This window comes from Panthera leo, chromosome B4 (genome assembly GCF_018350215.1).
Source record: "Panthera leo isolate Ple1 chromosome B4, P.leo_Ple1_pat1.1, whole genome shotgun sequence".
NCBI lineage: Eukaryota > Metazoa > Chordata > Mammalia > Carnivora > Felidae > Panthera > Panthera leo.
Window position 1 is genome coordinate 140,622,862 of NC_056685.1, and position 21,787 is coordinate 140,644,648.

A 21,787-nucleotide genomic window follows, 5' to 3' on the forward strand; every position below is an offset into this window, starting at 1 on the left:
TGAAGCAAAGGGGCGTCTGGGGGGGCTCAGTCAGCTAAGCGTCTGACTCTTGATTTCGGCTCAGGTCACGATCTCACGGTTCATAGGTTCAAGCCCCGCATCAGGCTCTGTCTGCGCTAACAGTGCGGAGCCTACTCGGGAATCTCTCTCTCCCCCTCTGCCTGCCCCTCCCCCCCTTGCTCTCTCTCTGCCTCAAATAAACATTAAAAAGAAAAAAAAGGATGAAGCAAAGTCCAGAGACACCACTGCCCCACCACCAGACCAGCGAGGGGAGAAGGGCAGGGCAGTGTGGCAATACCCAGCCAAATGGATCCACGCTTCCCCGTGACCCCGCGTTCCCACTTGTAGGACTTCGCCATAAAGACGCACCTCGAACAGCATGAAAACACACGTGCGTGAGGTTATTCAAACAGCTCTGTTGGGAGTCATGAAGTCCCGGCAACCACGAAAATGCCAGCATGCGGGAGGCTGGCTGAGTCGGCCATGGTTCATCCACACGATGAAGCACTACGTGGCTCCAAGAGGGAGTCGTCCCCGAGTAGAAGAGTGCTTTCCAGGAGAAGAAACAACGTGCAGTCAGCACACAGGCATCTTCACAAAAAGGACAAACCAGAAAACTGACGCTAGTTGCAAAAACGTGGAGGAGGGACAGGAGGGAGCCATGTCCCTGAGCGTGCCTTTGTGAAGAGTCCAGACTTCTGGAAGCGCGATCACGTTCTACCAATAAAGAGGATGGGAAGCCAGATCCTGAGACTGAAAGCAAACGGAAAGACGAGAGCCCAATCATATTTTAAATGAAAACCACCACAGTGAAGCAGGAGGGTTCATCCGAGGACCGTGCACACGGTATTTGACCACGAACCTGAAGTCACTGGGGACGGAATTCTCGCTGTGGAGGGCAGATGTACAGATACAGACAAGGCAGGCAAACGAGCCCACGGAGGTGGAACTGGAGGTGTCGGCATGGCACCGTGGTCTCTCAAAAGTGCACATAGGTGTGTGCGTGTGGGTGTGCCCGTCCTCCCTCGCTGTCCACAGACACGGCCTAAAAACAGACATCTTGAAAGCAGCACGCAGGTTTTGCACCCAGGCCTCAGTCTCCACGACCATTCCCCAAGAGGAGGCAGGGCCCCTCGGACAAATGGCTGATTTCTGGGCTGGGACAGAGGGACCCGAGAGCCTTGTGCCGGAAAGTAGGGAAGCAATGACACGTCACAACATGACAGCTCCCCGTGCGACCCCGGCACAGCGTGAGGCCCGGCAGCGATCCACGGATGCATGCTGATAACCGATGACAAATATCTGAGCCCCGACCAATTATAAATGAGTGATAAATGCCGGTAATACGTACATAATAAACACTGGGACAATGAGACAAAAGGGGAAAGGCGGGAGCTGGCTCGCATAGAGTGTTGGGCACCAGCCGGAGGCGGGGGGTGCTGCAAAGGCCAGCCTCCACGGGGATCGTCGGACGACATCGAGTCGGGGAGAGGCTGGAGCAGGTGCGCCCAGCGGACATGTCTGCGCCCACACTGCCTGTCGGCTGCGGTGGAGACCCAGCAGCTACAGGGGGGTGAGGCCGTCGCCTCCCTCCTAGGACACGCGGAGGTGCTCCGTGCCGAGAGCTACTCTCTCGAGTGGCTCGGAAAAGGTAGCCTTTCTTTGTGCACGTGAGCACGTGTGTGTGTGTGGCACGAGTGCATGTGGTAGGGTGCACGTGACGTGTGCGCGTGTGCGGCATGAGCACACGGTGCACGCGTGTGTGCAGTATGAGTACGTGTGTGTGTGCATGGTGTGTGTACACACGTGGTACGTGTGTGGTATGAGTGACGTGGATGAAGTGTGAGCACGCGTGGTGTGACGTGTGCCTGTGCGTGGTAGGAGTGCGCGTGGTGAGTGTGCACGGTACGTGTGTGCACGTGGCGTGAGCACACACGGTGTGTGCATGTGTGTGCAGCGCACCCGTTTCCCTGCATCGTCTTCGGCGTCTGGTGGCATCAGATGCATTTTGGGTCCTTAATAAATTCTCGGGCGATGAAGCGTAAAGATGCCGAAGTTACCACATAAAACGCAACCTACGCGGAGGCAGCCTCTAGAAATACCACGTATCGTTAAATCTCTAATAAGGAAACATTCAAATTTTTATTCTCCATCCTCTTTAAATTCCCACAATTTCACGTGAGCTGCCACGCCATGGCGTGTCTGTGCCCACGAAGGATTCTCCCTGCGGCTCGGGGCGTGGGCGGGGGACGCCGTCCAGCGGTGCTGCCTCGACACCAAGTCTCACACGAGCTCCCCCGAAGGGGCGCTTTTTCAGGTGCTCCGAGAGGCCCCCGGGTGAGGCCCGCGGTCCCCGCTGGCCGTGCTCGGTCTGGGCTGGCCGTGGAGGACCCCGGCCTGTTCCCTGAGGGCTACGTCCGGGGCACGTCCCCGGTTCGGCTCTCCGCATCGTCTCATTTGCCAGGAGGCCGGCGGAGCCTCTCGAGGAGCACCAGCTTTGTCTGCAGGTTGACGTCAAATGGAGGCAGTCGGGTCAGGTTCAGACTCACCCCGGTGGTGCCCGCGATGCTGGCCAGGACCCGGTGGGTGTCCCTGTAGAGGGCCAGCTGCGCAGGGGCCGCCTCCACGAGGAGGTGCGTGTAGGCCAGCATACGCCCCGACCCAGGCTGCACATCTTCCTTTTTCTCGTACCTGCGAGGGAAGAGCGTGACCGTGCACCTGTGGTCCCACGCCAGTGCCCGGATGCCCCCAGGGAGCCCCCACGTGGCCTCTGCGAGGAGCGCCACCGCCCGCAGTCACAACTGGCGGGAACGTACCTCCAGGCGCTGTTGACTTCTAGAAACCGAGACACACCGGTCTGTGCGGCGGCCACGTCGATGTGCACGACGACATCTGTGGACAACCACGCGTGTTCAGTCAGCATGGCGAGCTGGGGTTCCCCCTCCCCCCCCCCGCCAGAGCCGCAGCTGGCCCAGCTCGGCCCCAAGCACCCACCTGTCCCGGGGGCCACCAGCTCGTGCAGCCGCTGCATCGCGACACCGCCAGGATAGTTGAAGTGGGACACGTACAGGGCCGTGGCCGAGTACATGGCATTCACCACCAGGTGTCCTACCACAAGGGCGGAACCCACTTTATACAGCCAAGACTTCCTGTAGTTGTTCAGCCTGGAAAGAGCGCGTTTCACGGAAAGGCTTGCTCTCCCCCGGCAACACCAGCCTGTGGAGTCTGCGGCCTCGTTTCAAGAACTGAACCCCCTTCCCGCACAGTCACGGACTCCTGAACAGTCTGTCCATGGTTCGCCCCAGCTTCGCTAACCTGAGACGCCCAGATTTTCCATGAACGGAGTCCTCCTCCCTCCCGTCCCAGCCCTCGAGATGGAATCCGCCCGCTGCTCTGAGCAGCTCCCCCTGTGGCCTCGGGCCGGGTGCACGTCCCTCCAGCACCACGCCCGCCAGTGAACCCAGATGGAGCCCGGGGCTGAGCCCGGGCTGAGGCCCGGAGCAGAGCGGGCACAAGGCGCTTCCTGCCCTTCACGGGCGTTAGTTCTCTGACAGCACGGCCTACTCCTGGCTCCCGGCTCCTGCGGGGGCCGTGCGGCGGGGCCTCCTCTCCCGGCCACACCCTCTGCGCCCTCAGCCCGGCCGAGCGGCCGCGTCACTCCTGTTCCTACCGTGGCAGTGACCGCCGTGCTCCAGGGAAGGGCAGCCCCGCTCGACCAGCCTGCCTTATCCCGGGCGCCCTCCTTGGGGCACCTTCGTTCTGTCGCCGGGCCATCCCCCTCCCTCGGAAACCCCCACACCACCTTGTGCCCCACGCCCGTGGGTCGAGCGCTTCCCTGACCCTTCCCCTGTCATCCGCTCTGCCGCTCTCTGCTCGGTGGGGCCTGGCCCTTCAGCGAAGTCAGCCCTGGAGACCATCCGCCCGGCCGAAGCCCGCTCGGCCGCCCCGCGCGGGGGCCACTCCGGGCACGTCCTCCCCCAGGTGACCGAGCCCGGGACTGTCAGCACAGCCACGCGGAGACCAGCCCGACTGACCACAGCCCCACCGACACGGTGGGTGGGAGGCCAGCCCGTCCCAACCCCGGGCCCTCCTCCTTCAACACCTCCCCACGTGACAGCGGGCGCGTGCGGCGCGGCTGCGGGGGCGGCGGGACGCTCACAGGCAGGCGCAGCCCCTGGCGGCCACGATGTTGAGCACAGGGAAGGAGTAGATGATGAACCGCAGCTCCTTGTGCGGCAGCAGCGAGTACAGGGCCACGAAGCCCAGCGAGGGCAGCAGCAGCGCCAGGGCCCGCCTGTCCGCGGCGCCCAGCGGCACGAACAGCAGGCTGCAGCCCAGGCCGCGGGGCAGGGCCGAGTAGAAATACCACAGCAGCGGCGAGGTCTGCGGGGGCAGGGTCAAGGAGCCGCACGCCGGCGAGCCACGGCCGACAGGCGCTCCTGCCCGCGGCACCTGGGACCCCCCGCCACCCGTCCCTCCCCCTGGCTGCAGAACAGCTCGTGCCGGTGGGACGGGTGTGCCGGGGACTCGCGCGCTGTCCTACCCGCCCGTGTGTACGCTGTCGGGTTCCGCAGCAAAACGCTACGGGCTCCCGCTAAAGACCGTCCCGAAGGCTAAAGGGGAAATGGCGCCCAACAGCAGGGCGGTGTCTCGGCAGGTGCGGCTGCCTGAGGACCGGGGAGGGGAGGAGGGGAGGGGGGGAGGGGAGGGGGGAGGATGAGGGGGGAGGGGGGACGACCACCCCGCCCCACCCTGCAGGCTGCCCCGCAGACACACGGGAAGGATACTCCCCAGTTGGAACTTTTGTTCAGGATGGTGTTGTACCAAAGCACCTTTCCCTCCGGCCACACGAGACTTCGCCAAAAACAGGAGTCCACGGCGACGGTCAGTCCTGGTAAGATAAAGGAGTCCCTCAGGAAAGAACACGGCCACCTGAGCCACTCGGACGTCGCCGCCGCGGCGTGAACAGCAGCCCCAGAGCCCCAGGTCGCAGGTCAACGTCCCGTGAAGCAGCCGCGTCGGCCACGAGCCCCCTGCTCCAGAGGGGCATGGCGCGTCGGGACCTCGGCTCCCCCGACGGGGCCAGCCGCCCCTCCCGGCCAGGACGAGGGCGGCCCGCGGATGGAGGCGCCAAGACATTTTATCTCCGCGGGACATGAAGGCCAGCTCTCCCGAGAGCCCCGCCTTCAGTCACAGCAGCCCACGGCGGCTCCCACTCACCTAAGCAGAGAGCCCCGGCCGGCAGGGCGCAGCGCAAGGCCCGCGCCACCGTCACCCTCCGCGAGCGCAGCAGCAGCAGCAGCACGAGGCCCAGGAACAGGCTCAGCTCCGCCCGGAACACCAGGATGGCGAACGCCGAGAGCCGGATGAAGCGGGCCCACTTCAGCTGCAGCCAGGCCGTGAGGGCGGGAAGGACTGCAAGACACGGGGTGCCCGAAGCAGGCCGACTTGCTTCCTCCCGGCGAAAGCCACGCAGAACCCGCCAGAGGACGGCACACGCCGCTCAGACCCAGATCTGCTGACACGGGGCCGGCCACGGCTCCCGCGCCACGGCGCCACCACACAGCCTGGGGCCGCTTCTCAGGCCTGACGGCACCTGGCCCCCGCGTGCCCTGAAACCCCCCAGGCTCCACGCGCCCAGCGCCTCCCCTCCTCTCCTGCGCACCCGGGCCTGCGGCGTGTCCCGCTGGCCCCCCGCGGGGTTCATTCGGACGGGCACCCTGCCTGCCACCTTCCCCGGGCACGCGGACGTCCGGGCCACACCCTGCCCCGATCGGCACAGACCACCCCCCCCCAAACCCACGCCATCCACGGCCCCCCCTCCTACCCACACTTGGCCTCCCCCCGTCTGCCTGGGTCACCCCCAGGACGCTCGGACAGAGCTGTCCACAGGCCGGGGAGACCCTCGCAGGCGGCCCCGGCCACGTGCGGGGAAGCGTGCCTCCATCCGGCACCAAGAAGAGGCCCCCGCTTCCCGTCGCCGGGCATTTCTGACAGACACCCCCTCGCCGGGCCGGTACGCCCCGCCCCGTGGTCCCCAGCGAGAGTGCGGCTCGGCAAGCGCCTACCCACGGACAGGGCCAGCACGTTGGGGAGCGTCCGGGTGCAGTAGAACATCAGGTGGAACTGTGTGGCCGTCACCCAGCAGAACATGGTGGCCACCGTGGCCCCAAACTGCCGCCTCACTTCTCTTTGTAAAGTCCAGAGTCCCGAGATCACGCCGAGTCCCAGGACGGCTCTGACTAAACAAAGAGGGCACCGTGAGTGACCCACAGCGTGCAGGACGCCGGCAAAGCAGGTCTCCGCCAGTGCCGCTGGCGGTGCAAGTTGACGACCAAGTAGCAGTGAGACCACCTCGAAGGAGGGGACCCTGAAGCTCTGCCGGGACCATGCGGCCTGGGGAGGGGGCTCGGGGGGACACGGCCACCGGGCAGAGCAGGCGGCGTCTGCAGGACCGCGTGACAGGCGCGGCATCATCAGCACTGCCCACGCCACAGGGACAGGACGTGTCCAGGGCCACCCTTCCCCAGGCGGGGAGACTATCCGGGGCTCCCCGACACCCCTGAACCAGCCCAGCCTGTGCAGCCGCCCCCCATGGCGGCGGATTTCCATTTCCTAATCTGTTCTCTCAGGAAGCAGGCCTGCTTCTCCCCCGGGGATCTGTGTCTTTAACATCCTGCCCGTGAGGCCGACAAACTAGCTGGAGAGCGTGTCTGACTTAGCGGGGGAGATCCAAATGTCGTCTGGGTACAGCCACGATAAAAATTTACCGAAATGGGGCGCCTGGGTGGCTCAGTTGGTGGAGCGTCCGACTTCGGCTCAGGTCATGATCTCACAGGTTGTGGGTTCGAGCCCCACGTCGGGCTGTGTGCTGACAGCTCAGACCTGGAGCCTGCTTCTGATTCTGTGTCTCCCTCTCTCTCTGCCCCTCCCCAACTCGCACTCTTATCTCTGTCTAAAAAAAATTTTCTTAAAATAAGTTTTTAAAAATTCACCAAAATGGAAAACTGGTGACTATCGACCAAAAATGACGTTTCAGAGAGAGATACACAGAATGTTCTGAATTTGGTTTTAAAAAATACATGGGCACACAGCCCCAGAACGCTCTGCACAAAGCCCTGTGGACGGTGGCCTCCAGGTGGGGGAAGTGAGGCCTCCAATGCAGGCGCCGTACCGCCTGGGTGGACGGCTCTCCAGGTGTGGCCGCCGGCCCCTCTGCGGCCACCCCCGGAGGTGCATCTCGCCCGCTTCCCCTCCGGCCGCCGCGGCCGGGGCAGGGCCAGCTGGCACCCTCACCTCATGGTCTCGGGAACAGGTGGACAGGTGCCCAGTTACCTGTCCCGGGTCACGGCCCAGAAGGGGCTGACTTCGGGCCTCCACCCGAGCTTGGACCACCGCACGAAGCAGCCTGGGTTCTGACGGAAGGACGGCCCAGAAGGAGGGGGGCCTCAGCCCGGCCGACCGAAGCCCCGACTTCGCACGGCTCCTCACCTGTCCTCGTCCGGACTCCCCCTTACCTACTAGCTGAGAATAGAACTTGGGCGCTTGCAGCAGGGACAGCACACAGACCGCAGGGCTGGACAGCACCGCCATGGCCAGCGGCCCGAGGAACGTCCTGGGGACCACGCCGGGGAACTCGAGGTGGTCATACTGCAGGGAGAAGGGGGGAGTCAGCGGACGTCTCGCAGGGGTGCCGCACGGCCCGGGACGCGGGCGCTCACCTTGTCCACGTCCAGCCGGTGGTAGAGCAGGTCGTGCACGGCCTGCAGACTAAAGCTCTCCTCCACTTTGGAGTAGGGCAGGTGAAGAGGTGGATGGCGCCCACGGCCGCCAGCAGCCCCAGCAGCCAGCGCTGCCGGCCTGGGCCCGACGGCCTCTTCCCCGCCATGGCGATGTCCCGCTTCACGTGCCTTCAGCGACCATCAACGCTGCTGCCCTGTGAGCACTGGGGCAAAACGAAAATGCAGATCGCTGAGTTTCCACAGTCACACGTGAGTTAACACCCGGGGATCCAGGTGAAGGGGGAGTGTGAACTCTTTGAACTACTGCTGTCACTTCTGTAGATCAGAAGGCCTCCAACTAGAGGATTCAAGGAAAAATCACGCCTGAGCGCCTTTCACGTTTTTTTAAAAGCAAGCTTCACACCGAGCGCGGAGCCCCACGCGGGGCTTGAACTCGTGACCCTGACTGAGATCAAGACCTGAGCTGAGATCAAGAGTCGGACACAGCCTGAGCCACCCAGACGCCCCTTCCACACTTTAACCGGCTGGCTCAGGCTTCAAGCTGTGTATTTTTCCAGGAAGACTTTATTTGCAGAACTGAGTCAGTCCTCCACGTGGCCGGGCCCCGGGCGGACCCAGGCTCTGGAGGGCAGCGGGACGGCCCCTGCAGTTGAGAGGCTCAACCCCGGCGGGACAGCAGGGCCCCACGGTACGGGCTGAGAGACCCCGGGACAGGCAGCTGTAGGGTGGGAGGGATGCGTCTGGGGGATGACAGAGGGGTAGCCACAGGAGGGCAGGAGGTGGCACACAGGGTCAGGACAGCCCACGAAGCCCCCGCAGTCCAGGTACAACCGGACAGGAGCTGTGGACGCCTGCCCGCCGGAAGCTGTGGGGAGCCCCTGAGAGGCACCACGCCGGTCACCAAGGTGAACATGCAGGTGACAAAGAGCATGAGCGTGTCCCTGAGGTGTTCAGACAGACGTGTCTGCAGTGGATCCCCAAATCACCCAAATACAGCAGGACGATTTGGGGAAGAGCCTACAGCACAAAGCTTCCCAGGAGACACCGAGATTGTCCCGCTTGTGCGGGGGGAAGACGGCACATTCTTCTTCGTGTTTCTGGCTACTCTTAAAACAGGTTGGGTTTTATTTGATCAGAACCAGAAAGGCCAGAAGAGAAAGGACAGAGTGCTTACTGTTTGCTGAAACTACTTTTTTTCTTATTTATTTTTTCATTTGAGAGAGAGAAAGAGGGAGAACACGTGTGCACACACGCATGCAGGGTAGGGGCAGAGGGAGGGGGAGGGAGAGAATCCCAAGCAGGCTCCACACCAAACGTGGAGCCCAGCACGGGGCTCGATCTCAGGAACCGTGAGCAGAAACTGTCAACGCTTAACCGACTGAGCTACCCAGGTCCCCCTAAAACTACCTTGTGATTAGAGAGAGATTTCGGAAGTCTGCAGCCTCCAGGAGCGCCTGGGTGGCTCAGTCGATGAAGGGTCTGACTTCAGCTCAGCTCATGATCTCACGATTCGTGGGTTTGAGCTCTCAGCTGTCAGCACAGAGCCCGGACCCTGCTTCGGATTCTGTCTCCCTCTCTGCCCTTCCCCTGCTCACTCTCTGTCTCTGTCTCTCAAAATAAAGAAACAATTTTTAAAAATTAAAAAAAAAAAAAAAAAAAAAAAGAAGAAGTCTGTAGTCTCCAAAGGTGGCAACTGGGGGGGAATCAACAAGGGAAGGACAATCCATGGAATGGAAGGAGCAGGAATCCTGCCTGATGTGGCAATGCTGGCGGTGGTGAGGTGGGGCCAGGAAGGGGGGAAAAGGGCTTTAATAATTAAGAACGACCAAAGTAGCAGTTCCCTCAAAAGTAACCTAAGTTTTTCTCTTTCCAGATATAAAAACCATGGATGAACAAGGGTGTTATAATTTGTCTCCTTCTTTCTTTAAACCTTTTTTAAACGTTTAATTAATTTTAACAGAGAGAGACAGAGCATGAGCAGGGGAGGGGACAGAGAGAGAGAGAGGGGGACACAGAATCCAGAGAAGACTCCAGGCTCTGAGCTGTCAGCACAGCGAGGCTCAAACCCACGAACCGAGAGATCATGACCTACGTTGAAGCCAGATGCTCAACCGACTGAGCCACCCAGGCGCCCCAATTTGTCTCCCTCTTTCTAACGTGTAAGCTCCTTGATGGGATTTCTCTGGTCCACCACCCCACCCCCCCCGCCCCCAGTACCCTCAGCAAGGATGGACTCTGGTCATCACAGGAGCCCACATGTGAATGAAACGTGGCTGACTGTCTCCCTGCTGGGCTCATGTCCTGGGGGCAGGGCCTGCGTGGCTGATTCACGGTTCTAGCAGCAGAGCCTGGCGCACAGTAGGTGCTCAACAAACTACTTGGAGAAGAAATTCGGTAAAACTCTTCAACGTGGGTCTCATCACGCCAGCTTACGTTTTCATTAAAAGTACATTAGCACTGGGGCACCTGGGTGGCTCAGCCGGTTAAGCATCTGACTCTTGATTTCGGCTCAGGTCATGATCTCACGGCTCCTGAGTTCGAGCCCCGAGCGGGGCTCTGTCTGCGCTGACAGTGTGAGCCCGCTTGGGATTCTCTCTCTCCCTCTCTGCCCCTCCCCTGCTCATGCGCGCTCTCTCTCCACATTAAAAAAAAAAACCAAAAAACCAGCATTAACGTTTTAATTTCCAATGAAGCCAAGGAGACCACAGAATATTCACACACTATTCTCTGTTCCTCTTACTGGTATGGAAAAAAAAAAAAAAAGTTAAAGAAATAGAAAGCATTTACACACCAAGCTGTGCAAACGGCTGCGGGAGAAATGCTGCTTGGCGGGAACCTGACTCCGCTCACAGCGGTCCCAGGTCAGCTAAGAACCCGCCTGCCCACAGACCCCCTGTGTGTGGGGCCCAGAGCACGCTCCCCTGCAGGGAACCCCATTCTGTCCTCTCACAAGCTGTGAGGGGCACACGTGTGTGCGGGACTCCGGGCTCCCTCGCCACAGGGGCTTCTCAGCCCCAGGACTGTGTGTTCTCGGCTGAGGACCGACCACGGGCACAAGCAGCAGGTGCGCCCCTGATCCCGGAGGACGCCAGCACTGCCGACGCTGGGCCGGGACGCTGGCCGGGCCGGGACGCTGGCCGGGCCGGGACGGGCGGGCGGGCAGCGGGCACAGAAACCGGGCGGAGGGCGTGAGCGCATGTCCGGCCGCGCGGGTCAGCCCGGGCGCGCACAGGTGGACAGGCCCGGTTCGTCTCCGCTGAGGAGGCGACCCGTGAAGGCCGTCCGGCCCCTGCCACTGCGGGTGCTGAGGGCTCCGCTCACACCGGGCACACAAGCGGCCCGGTGCACCGCAGACCAGTAGCCACCCTGTGGAGCGTCCTCCTTCGGCGCTTCGTCGCTGGAACCCAGATCGCGCCCGTCTCAGTTCCATTTCCACCTCGGTTCCCGAGCCAGCGGCCTCGGGCAGGCAGGGAAACGCGGGACCTGGGCCCCAGGACACTGTCCCCAGGCTCCCGGCGAGGAGCACCGGCGCTGAGGACGGAGGAGCGCGACGCGAGCGCCGGTTCGGGGTCCCCGCCGCCCGCACCGAGAGCCCGCGTCCCGCCCCCGCCCTCCGCCCGTCCCGAGAGCCCCGGCCGCGGTACCGCGCGCTGACCTCGCCTGCCGCCGGCGGCGTCCCTCGATGCGCGGCGCCCTAGGCAGCCCGCGGCCGGAAGCGGGGTGGCGGAAGCGGAGAACGGACACGAAGCCCTTGCCCAAACCTAACATGGCCACCAAAACCTCGCTACCACCGCAGCGGGACGCCCTCCCTGCCCGGAGTAAAGATGGCCGCCGCGGCCGGTGCGCGCGAGGGGCAGGCTCCGATTTCCACGCCCCCGTCCCCACCCCCTCCCCGCTGGACGCTGACCCGGGGTCTTCTTATTGGTCGCTTCTCGTGGCGAGCCCGGATTGGGCCACATGAGGACGGGGTGGGTCCCTCCGACCAATAGCGGCGCGAGGGCTGGCGCGGGGCGGGATCCCGCCCGGCACCGTCAAGTAGCCCCGGGAACTGCCGGCACCGCGGAGCGGTGGGCGGCCGCAGAGGCCGAGCGCTGCGCCGCTTCCCGCCGGACCTCGGCCAGTGCCCGCGCGGCCGCGTCCTGCGCAACGCTGCCCGCCTCGGCCCGCCATGCGCCCCCCTACCCCGGCCGCGCTGGGGCTGCTGCTGCTGCTGCTGCTGCTGCTGCCGCCGCCGCCTGGTGAGACCGCCAAGAAGGCGACGCCCTGCAAGCGCTGCCGGGAGCTGGTGGACAAGTTCAACCAGGTGGGCCGGTCACCCCACGCAGACGCGGGGTCGGGGTCGGGGTCGGGACCGGCCTTGGGGGGCGGCGGGGCCGGGGTCGTCCCGCGATGGATCGGGGTCCTGGACCCAGGGTAAGCCTGCGGTGGATCCGGGTCGGCCCACAACGGTCGAGGGTCACCCCGAGATGGGCCGGAGTCACTCCACCGTGGACCTGAGGTCAACCCACAACGGACGAGGATCAAGGATCCAGGGTAACCCCTCCGTGGGCCGGGGTCACCCTGAGTGGGCCGGAGTCACTCCATCATGGACCTGAGGTCAGCCCACAAGGGACCAGGGTCAGGGACCCAGGGTAGCCCAGAGATGGGCCAGAGTCAGTCCTGACACGGACATCACCCTCGTGATGGACCCAGGATCACCCACGCAATGAATGGCGGCGACCTGTCAGTGGGCTTGGGGAGTCACCATGATGGACTAGGGTTGCTCTCACAACGGACGTGGGTGGGGGCCGCGGCACTGAGCCCCGTCTCCACCGTGTCCCCGCAGGGAATGGCGGACACCGCAAAGAAGAACTTTGGCGGCGGGAACACGGCTTGGGAGGAAAAGGCGCTATCCAAGTATGAATTCAGGTGGGTGCCACCACCCCTGCTCTGGGCAGCCCAGCTTTGGTACTTGACGTGTTCCTGTGAACGTTGTCACCCGCGTTGATGACAAATACACGGAAGGGTCCCTCCCATAGCGTCACCTGTCTGCTGGCCCCTACATGGCCTTTTGGCTTCCACACTTTTCCCCGTATCCAGTCCGCACACAGTGGACTGGGTGGTCTCTTAATGATGCATCCTGGACGGTGAGTCCCCCCACTTGAAATGTCACTGGCTTCCCCTGCTGGTGGGCTTAGCCCTCTCTCCTCCACCCAGGACTCCAGCCCCTGCCCCCAACTTCCGGGGCTCCCCTGGTGGGCCCCACACCTGCCGCACGACCACCTGTTCTCTGAGTTTCATTCGTCACAGGGCACCCAGCCCACCTGATGTGTCTGCTGAGGGTCTTTTCCTACTGAAGTGCCACCGTCCTTCCCGCCTTGCGCCAAGGGGGGATGTCCTGTGGGATGCACACCGACGCCTCGACTCGCCTTCTCACTCTGTGGTGCTGATGGGCTTGTGTTTCAGCGAGGTCCGGCTGCTGGAGATCATGGAGAGCCTGTGTGGCAGCAGCGACTTCGACTGTCACAGCATGCTAGAGGAGCATGAGGAACGCCTGGAGGCCTGGTGGCTGAGGCTGTGAGTGTCCCACACCCCCTGCGCCCCCCACACCCCTGCACCCCCCACCCTGTTCCCCAGACCCCAGGGCCCCCCCATTCCCCAGCCCTGCACCCCTACACCCAGTGTATCTCCCGCACCCCCCGCCCCGTTACCTGGGCCCCCTCGCGTGCCCCAGCCTGGCTCTCCGGCCCCCCCACCCCAACCCTGCTCTCCCCGGGTGTTCGTTGAAACACACCAGTGGCTTCTTATTTTTTAATTCATAATTTTGAAATAATTTCAGACCTCCGAGAGTTTCCACACGCGCGTCTTCTCTCTTGTCCGCACGTTAGCATCTCTTATTACCTTAACACGATGATCCCGGTGAGGTCCGTAACTGGAGAAGTCCGTCCCGCCTGCACTGGTGTTTCCCTGACGTTACGATACCCTGGAGCACACGTCGTCACAAACTATGATTTTGTGTTGAAGAAATCTGTCACGTGAGCTTTAACGAGCGCGTTTTCGATTCCTCAGGAAGAAGGAGTATCCTGACTTATTTGAATGGTTTTGTGTGAAAACCCTGGAAGTTTGCTGTTCGCCAGGAACGTACGGGCCGGACTGCCTTGGTATGTTTTTCTCGGGGAGTCTCAAGTGCCCCGGGTCATTGCCGGTGCCCGTGTGGTGATTCCCGGGCGGGTGGGAGCAGGGTCGGCAAAGGGACAGTCCATGCCACCTCCACCTGGCCCTGGGGCTGCTGTGTCGCTGCTGCCCTCACCCCAGGGACCTTCTCCTTTGGGCCGCACCGCTCTGAGCATCTGATCCCAACTGGGCTTCTAATTCAGGGTCTACAGACCTCCCGTAGTCCACCTGTGGGCCAGTTTTAACCTGCCCGCATGGGCGCTGCCCCCTGAGTGCAAGGAGTTGGCTCTGTGGCTTGCGTGGCCCCCGGCCCAGCTCTGCCCACGGAGGAGCAGAGACAAGTCTGGGGCGGGGGGGGGGGGGGGGCAGTCACATCTGTCGGGATGGATGCATCGTGCCAGCCTTAAGTAGGGAAGCCACGCTCTTACGTCAAGACGTGGACTTCGAAACCGAAGCCACCAAAGTCACTCACCTTGATCAGCTGGATCAAGTGGCACATTTTCCAAGTTCAGACTCTCTCCCTGGCCTCGGCCCCCTACTGCCTACCTTTCCTCCCGTCCCGCTGCCACGGGGCTGCAGCGGGCCGATGTCATGGTCCCAAGCAGTCCTACTCGCTCCACATGTGAGCATCCTTGTCCCCGGGTTTCAGGTGAGGCTGCCCAGAGCCCCCGGCTGGCTCCCGGGCAGTGACCCACATGCCCACAGGCCCCCCGGGTCGCATGCAGGCTCCTGTAAATCCCAACCCCAGGCGCTTGTTCTGGGGGCGAAGCGTGGCTTGGATTTTAGCGGGACTTCCAGAAAGCTACTTTGTGAGCGGGGGGTGGGTGGGCGTCCTCTGGATGTGAGCCCAGCCCCCGCCCCGGGGCTGAGCTGTGAGCGGTGGGTCTGTGTCGCCCCCAGCGTGCCAGGGCGGGTCCCAGAGGCCCTGCAGCGGGAACGGGCACTGCAGCGGGGACGGCAGCAGGCAAGGGGACGGGTCCTGCCAGTGCCACCCTGGGTACCAGGGGGCCACGTGCACCGACTGCGTGGACGGCTACTTCAGCTCGCTGAGGAATGAGACGCACAGCATCTGCACAGGTACCGCAGCAGCGCGGGTGGCCAGGGCTTCAGCCCACAGTCCTCGGCGCGACAGACGCATCCCTTGGCTCTTACCCACATCCCGGGAGCCCGGGGGGCACGCAGGAGCCACGGGAAGGGAAGCAGGAGGATGGGCCGCGGTGCTCTTGCCTCCCAGCCCTAAACAGCCCCCGGGAGGGAAGTGAGTCCCGTTCTCCCGACGTCCTCCGGAGAAGGAGGGGAGGGTGGACGGTGTGTCACAGCCATGCTCATCGGGCTCCTGGTGACCTGCTGCCTTTAGTGTCCCCTCGCGGGCTTGCCCTCCCTCTGCAGCTGTCGTCAGCGCGCGGTCACCGAGGCGGAGCGTCTGGAGTGAGCCAAGGCCACTCTGGGCCCCAGCCCGCGTCGCTGCAGGAGGTGGGGGGGGGGGGCACGTGCGGGAACGGGGGGCTGAGGTCACGTGGCGGGACCTCCCGGCCCCAGGTCCCCTTGAGAGGACACAGCGTCTCGGCATCGAGTACGGGGGCTCTCCTACCTGGGTCTTCGGAGGTGTCCTGGGCGCTCTGGGTGAGCGCTCAGGCCCTCAACTATTTCCCTGGAGTCGAGGAGAGAGCCCCCCGTCCGGATCACGAGTCGCAAGAGTGGTTTTTTCTCTCGTCGACCGAGGGCCGCTTTCGGGGGTTTCTTCCTCATTTGTTTCTGGGTTTTGTTTTCGTTCCACTGAAGGTAAATCCCTACTTTCTGAGATGATCTCTGCGTCGCGCTCGTTACTCAGAGCGGGATTTACGCTTACTGGCGGCCGTCCCGCCTCTGCTTTCCAGCCTGTGACGAGTCGTGTAAGATGTGCACGGGCCCCACCAACAGAGACTGCGGCCAGTGCCAAGAGGGCTGGGCGCAGGAGGACGGCGCCTGCGTGGGTGAGGCTGAGGCTGCGTGGGCTCCTGGGGCCTGGCCTTCCCTCCTCCCTCCCCCCCCCCTCCCCCCTCCCCCTCCCCTCCTCCCCCCTCCTCCTCCCCCTCCTCCTCCCCCTCCTCCTCCCCCTCCTCCTCCTCTCCCTCCTCCCCCTCCTCCTCTCCCTCCTCCCCCTCCTCCTCTCCCTCCTCCCCCTCCTCCTCTCCCTCCTCCCCCTCCTCCTCTCCCTCCTCCCCCTCCTCCTCTCCCTCCTCCCCCTCCTCCTCTCCCTCCTCCCCCTCCTCCCCCTCCTCCCCCCTCCTCCTCCCCCTCCTCCCTCCCCCTCCCCCCTCCCTCCCCCTCCCTCCCCCCTCCCTCCCCCTCCCCCCCCTCCCTCCCCCCTCCCCCCCCTCCCTCCCCCTCCCCCCCTCCCCTCTCCCTCCCCCTCCCCTCCTCCCCCTCCCCCCTCCCCCCTCCCCTCCTCCCCCTCCCCCCTCCCCCCCTCCCCTCCCCCCTCCCCCCTCCCCCCCTCCCTCCCCCCCTCCCTCCCCCCTCCCTCCCCCCTCCCCCCTCCCTCCCCCTCCCCCCTCCCTCCCCGTCCCCCCTCCCCCGTCCCCATCCCCCCTCCCCCGTCCCCCTCCCCCTTCCCCCTCCCCCTTCCCCCTCCCCCTCCCTCCCTCCTCCTTCCCTCCCTCCTCCCTCCCTCCTCCCTCCTCCTCCCTCCCTCCTCCCTCCCTCCTCCCTCCTCCTCCCTCCCTCCTCCCTCCCCCCTCCCCCCTCCTCCTCCCTCCCTCCTCCCTCCCCCTCCCTCCTCCCTCCCCCTCCCCCCTCCCCCTCCTCCCCCCCCTCCTCCCCCCTCCCCCTCCCCCTCCTCCTCCCCCTTCCTCCCCCCTCCCCCTCCTCCCTCCTCCCCCCTCCCCCTCCTCCTCCCCCTTCCCCCCTTCCTCCTCCTCTTCCCCCTCCTCCCCTCTTCCTCCTCCTCCCCCTCCTCCCCCCTTCCCCCCTTCCCCCCTTCCTCCTCCTCCCCCTCTTCCTTCCCTCCTCCCCCTCCTCCCCCTTCTCCCTCCTCCTCCCCCTCCTCCTCCTCCCCCTCCTCCCCCCTCCTCATCCTCCTCCCCCTCCTCCCCCCTCCTCATCCTCCTCCCCCTCCTCTTTCCCTCCACCCCCTCCTCCTGTTTTCCTCCTCTCTTTCTCCCCTTTTTTCTCTCTTCTTCTTCCATCCTTTCCATCCTCTCTTCTCTCTCTTCTTCCTCCTCCTCCCCTCTTCTCCTTCCCTCTTCTCTTCTCTTCTCTTCTCTTCTCTTCTCTTCTCTCTCCCCCCCCTTCTCTTCTCCTCCAGCCCTCGTCCCCTTCCTCCCACTTCTCTCCTCCCTCCCTCCCTCCCTCCCTCTCCTTTCTCCAGGACCTGCTGGTGTGCGGCCACTGGCAGGGAAACTGAGGCACAGACCTCCCTTGGGCCTGGAGAGCCACACACAGGTGCTTCACAGCCACAGAGAGGAGGCATGCCTTCTGACACACACGCTCCCGAGCTGAGGCCCCGGGCCTTGGCTCTCCCCATCCATCGCCTCCCCACCCAGCCTGGTAGCCACTGCCCGCTTCAGCTGTGTCCTTTTTCTGAGCCGCAGCGGGCCCCGGAGCACTGGCTCCAAACCCAGCCCTGCAGAAGGCCCCGGGGAGGGTCTGGCAGTGGCCCAGGGGCTCTTCCCCAGGTCCGGATGCCGGCAGGCAGGCGGGAGGAGGGGCGGGTCGAGGCCGGGGTGCCCTCCTCCCCTCGTATGTCAGCTTTGGTTTCGCCCCTCAGTTAGGGGCGTCAGGCTTGTACCTGATGCCTCCAGTGGGGAGGGAGGGGCCCCGACACCGACCTGGAGCTCATCCGAGTCCACGCGGAAGCACAGAGTGCTCACGCGGTAGCCGTTGGTCCCTCGCAGCGGCCCCTCCCCTGGGACCGCTTAACGTCCCTGGTTGTCACCCCTGCACGTGGGAGGCCACCTCCCTGTCCGGCCCCAGCCCCGGGTTGCATCATCGCGAAGGTGGTCCGGGCCGGCCCCTCACGGCTGTGCCGCTGCCTTCCAGACGTGGACGAGTGCGCGGCCGAGACGCCTCCGTGCGGCGACCAGCAGTACTGCGAGAACGTCAACGGCTCGTTCGCGTGCGAAGGTGCCTGGGCATGGGCTCCTCCGGGGCGGGCACGCACCTCCTGGGCCCTGGGCCCTGCCGATTCTCCCTTTTCAAACGTTCACGTGACTTTCTTATGTTCTACCTACTTTAAGTTCTTTTTAACGTTTATTTATTTTTGAGAGAGAAAGAGCACGAGTAGGGGAGGGGCAGAGAGAAGACGACACGGAATCCGCAGCAGGCTCCAGGCTCTGAGCCGTCCACACAGACCCCGACGTGGGGCTCGAACCCACGAACTGTGAGATCACGACCTGAGCCGAAGTCGGACGCTCAACGCTCAACCGACTGAGCCACCCAGGCGCCTCTCTACCTACTTTAGAAAGTTGAAGGTGATGGGCGCCTGGGTGGCTCAGTCGGTTAAGCGTCCAGCTCTTGATTTTGGCTCAGGTCATGATCTCAGGGTGGTGAGACTGAGCCCCGCGTGGGGCTCTGCACCGAGCGTGGAGCCTGCTTGGGATTTGTTCTCCCTCTCTCTCTGCCCCTCCCCCACATGCACGTCCCTATGCACGGGCGCCCCTGCCCCCTCTCTCTCTCTCTCAAAGAAAAGTTTAAGGTGGCAACCCAAGCGATAGGTACTTGTTACAGAAAATTCAAATGAGTTGAAAGTGATATTTAAAAGCCATCAATTCCACGGAGAGGGAGCCTCTGTTACCAGTCCTGATACGCTGCCCAGTGTCTCCTTGCCGTTTTCACTCAACAACGCCGTGACCGTCTTCGTCCGTCCTGTCACGTCGTGCACGTCACGTACACGCGTGTGTGTGATTGCAGAGCACGTCCCGGCTCCGCCAGTTTCTTCGACGACCTGCGTCGCTGGCTGTTTGAGTCAGACCAGTTCTCCCGCGGTTACGCACTTTGAATTCCTTGGTAGATGAAAGCTTTTCGAGTTGGTCACCGTTTTCTCGCACTGGTTCCAAACTGCTCTGGGGGTGTGCGTTGTAGGGCCACGCCGTCCCCGGGAGGCTGGGGGCCTCCCCACGTGCCGCGTGTGCCCCTCTCTGTGACGCGTGGGCCTCACCCGGGAAGGGTATTCGTACTGAGCTCCCAGCCGCCCGTCATGAGGCAGGCGGCCACCCCCCGATACCGGCTCCAGCAAGAGGGTGCAGAGGGTGCCTGTCCGTGGGCTTCCCGTGCACGGTCGCTGAGTCTCCGCCCTGCCGCCTGAAGCCCGTGCTTGGCGGCGGGGGTGGGGTGGGAGAGGCCGGAGCACCCGGGTTCCCACGTGGCGTGGCGCCAGACCCCGTGTGCCCACGGGACAGCGTCCGATGTTGTCATTGCCTTTCCCCCTTGTTTCTAGAATGTGATTCTACCTGTGTGGGCTGCACGGGGAAGGGTCCAGAGCAGTGTAAAGAGTGCGTCCCGGGCTACACCAAGGAGAGCGGCCAGTGTGCAGGTCAGTGCGGTTGTGTCTGTGCTGGACTGGGATGGAGCGCTGCAGGGAGGCCACGATGTGACCGGTCCCGTGACGAGCCGGGGGGCGGGGGGCGCCGGCTCCGGCTCTTCTCCACAGACCCCGTTCCTCCAGCTTCAAGAGCGTGTGACGCGGGAGCAGCAGACGCCTCCCCCCCCCCCCCCCCCCCCCCCCCCGCCATGTGCGTGGTGCTGGTGATCCTGTGGCCTGGGGCTCCCGCACCCCACCCCCGTTTCCCCGTCAGCCGGGGGTGACCCGGCCCCCGTGGTCCCCTCCACAGTTGGGGCCGGCTGGAACCCACTTGGAAAAGGGCAGCGAATCCACCGACCTCGCTGGGCGAGCTGACGCCGGGCCTCCCGCCTCCTCGCCTGCGCCGTGCTTCTCTGCTTTCCGGCCGCGCGTGGCCTGACCCCCGACGCCTCTGTTAAACTCCGCCCTCTCCCTCTCTTCTCCGACGAGATGTTTCCGATCTTCGGCTTTCTGTGCGCGAGCGAGTTATGAGAATCTCGTGATCACGACGTGTGTCTGCCGAACAGAGGAATCCGTTACAGTGGTTACAGTGGGATGTCTTTACCGCAGACGTAGACGAGTGCTCGCTGGCGGAAAAAGTGTGCACGAGAGAAAGCGAGAACTGTTACAACACCCCTGGGAGCTACGTGTGCGTGTGCCCCGAGGGCTTCGAGGAGACAGAAACAGCCTGTGTGCGGACGCAGACCGCCGCGGACGGTGAGTGGCCTGGCTGCGGAGCACGGGCAGGGACACCGGCCACCGGGCCACAGCTGCCGGCTCGGAAACACACGAAAAGTGGCCCCGGGAGGGTGATGGCTGGGCTTCCTGGAAGACGAGAGGGTGACGGTCCCCGTGGGGAGTCCCAGAGGTCATGCACAGACTGAGGTGTGGGCGGGAAGCAGAGTCAGTGACACCGGAATCAGCAGGCGGGCTGACGGCAGAGGAGCCACCGGACGGTCCCCACGTGGTCCCTGCGCCAGCTTCCCGGAGGCCTGAGGCCAGGACCCGCTCTGAGCCCGTGGGCAGGGACCCTGGCCTCCTCCGGCTTCCGGTGGCTGTGCGTCTTGGATCCCCGGGGCTTACAGCCCCATCCCTCCAGTCTCTACCCCTGTCCACGTGGCCTTCCCGTGGCCTGTGCGTGTCCACGCTTCCCTCTCCCTGTGTGGACACCGGTGACTGGAGAAGGACCCGCCCCAGTGACCTCACCTTACCTTATCATCTGTAAAGAGCCCGTTTGCACACTAGGCCCAGTTGACAGCTCCTGGGGTTAGGAGGTCACCACGGCTCTCGGGGGATGTGGCTCTTCCCACGAGGCTCCTAGAAGTGCTGTGACAGCACGGAGTGGAAGGGACGGCGTCTTCCCCAGCGAGTAGGTTGTGCCGCCGACTCCAGGAGCCCCCGGCCCCGAGCGGGGTAAAGCCCAGCGAGCGCACAGCCTCGTAGGACACCCCGAACACCAAGGACAGGAGCGCACCAGACGCCAAAGGGAGCGAGGACACAGCAGAGGACGGGACAGCAGCCACACGCCACCTCTGCTTCGGCGTGGCCTCCCCGCCCACGCCCCTCACCATCATCCGGGCTCCCGTCCCGCCCAGCTGATTCCGGAGCGCCTGGCCGCCCCCCCCCCCCCCCCCCCCGCTGTGTTGCCAGCGGGCCGCCACGTCCAGGAGGAGCCAGCGCCACCCCGTCGGGACATTTGTGCCCGCGCTCCGCCCCAGCCCCGTGAAAACCTGGCGGCCTCAGCCTCGGGGCCCTCGTGCGGGGATTTTACCAACCGATCTGTTTGTTTCCTGGCAGAAGTCCCAGAAGACCCAACGCAGCCGCCCGCGCGGGAAGATCTGTGACGTGGGTCCGGAGCCGGAAGCCGGACCTGCCCTTTAAGTTATTGAGACTGACGCCCGGGAAAGGCGGCCCCCACACCCGCGCTCCTCCACGGACGGTCCAGGGCGAGCTGCTCCCCCTCAAACACTTGTGCCCATCTGGCATCTGGAAAAACCACAGTTCCTGCTTGTTCTTGAGCAGATTTGTATATTTTGCTACCGTTCTTTATAATAAAATTGACCATTGGAGGTAGTCAGGCACAGAACACGTGTGAGTTTGTCTCACTGAAAAGCACGAACGACTTGGGACGGAGTGAGCTCCGTCCGCCGTCGCTGTCCCCCCCGCTGGGGCTGGAAGGCGCCCCTGACCGCCCCGCACGGAGAGGACACAGCCCTGCCCACCCTGAGGCGGCCTGCCTTGGGCTTTCAGCACAAGGGATCAGGACAGCTGTGCCACCGACGGGCCCTCGGGCAGGGTACAGCCGGAGAGAAGCGTCCATCACAAGCCCCAGGGCCAGTTTCTCATCCTTGAA

General features: G+C 63.9%; 2 protein-coding genes across 4 annotated transcripts; one reads left to right on the plus strand and one right to left on the minus strand.

Moving 5' to 3' along the window:
- Nucleotides 1-2,123: 2,123 nt before the first annotated feature.
- On the minus strand, nt 2,124-13,211 carry ALG12 (ALG12 alpha-1,6-mannosyltransferase). The gene is given in 11 exon segments (XM_042948158.1): nt 2,124-2,691; nt 2,817-2,892; nt 2,995-3,164; nt 4,160-4,383; nt 4,788-4,891; nt 5,221-5,415; nt 6,069-6,242; nt 7,518-7,650; nt 7,722-7,798; nt 7,801-7,945; nt 13,046-13,211. Coding segments are annotated over 10 exon segments (1,479 nt in total). The 5' UTR covers nt 7,889-7,945; nt 13,046-13,211; the 3' UTR covers nt 2,124-2,453.
- On the plus strand, nt 11,760-21,520 carry CRELD2 (cysteine rich with EGF like domains 2). 3 transcript variants are annotated; one of them, XM_042948159.1, is made up of 10 exons: nt 11,765-12,045; nt 12,568-12,650; nt 13,188-13,298; nt 13,791-13,882; nt 14,796-14,972; nt 15,773-15,868; nt 17,916-17,999; nt 19,312-19,407; nt 20,005-20,151; nt 21,232-21,520. In XM_042948159.1, exons 1-10 carry the CDS (start codon nt 11,911-11,913, stop codon nt 21,276-21,278), a joined length of 1,068 nt encoding a protein of 355 aa, XP_042804093.1. In that variant the 5' UTR covers nt 11,765-11,910; the 3' UTR covers nt 21,279-21,520. The 3 variants fall into 3 exon arrangements, with proteins under 3 accessions (XP_042804095.1, XP_042804094.1, XP_042804093.1); XM_042948161.1 differs by lacking the exons at nt 20,005-20,151; nt 21,232-21,520 and adding an exon at nt 19,706-19,997 and having other exon boundaries at nt 11,760-12,045; XM_042948160.1 differs by lacking the exon at nt 15,773-15,868 and having other exon boundaries at nt 11,764-12,045.
- The last annotated feature ends 267 nt before the right edge of the window (nt 21,521-21,787 follow it).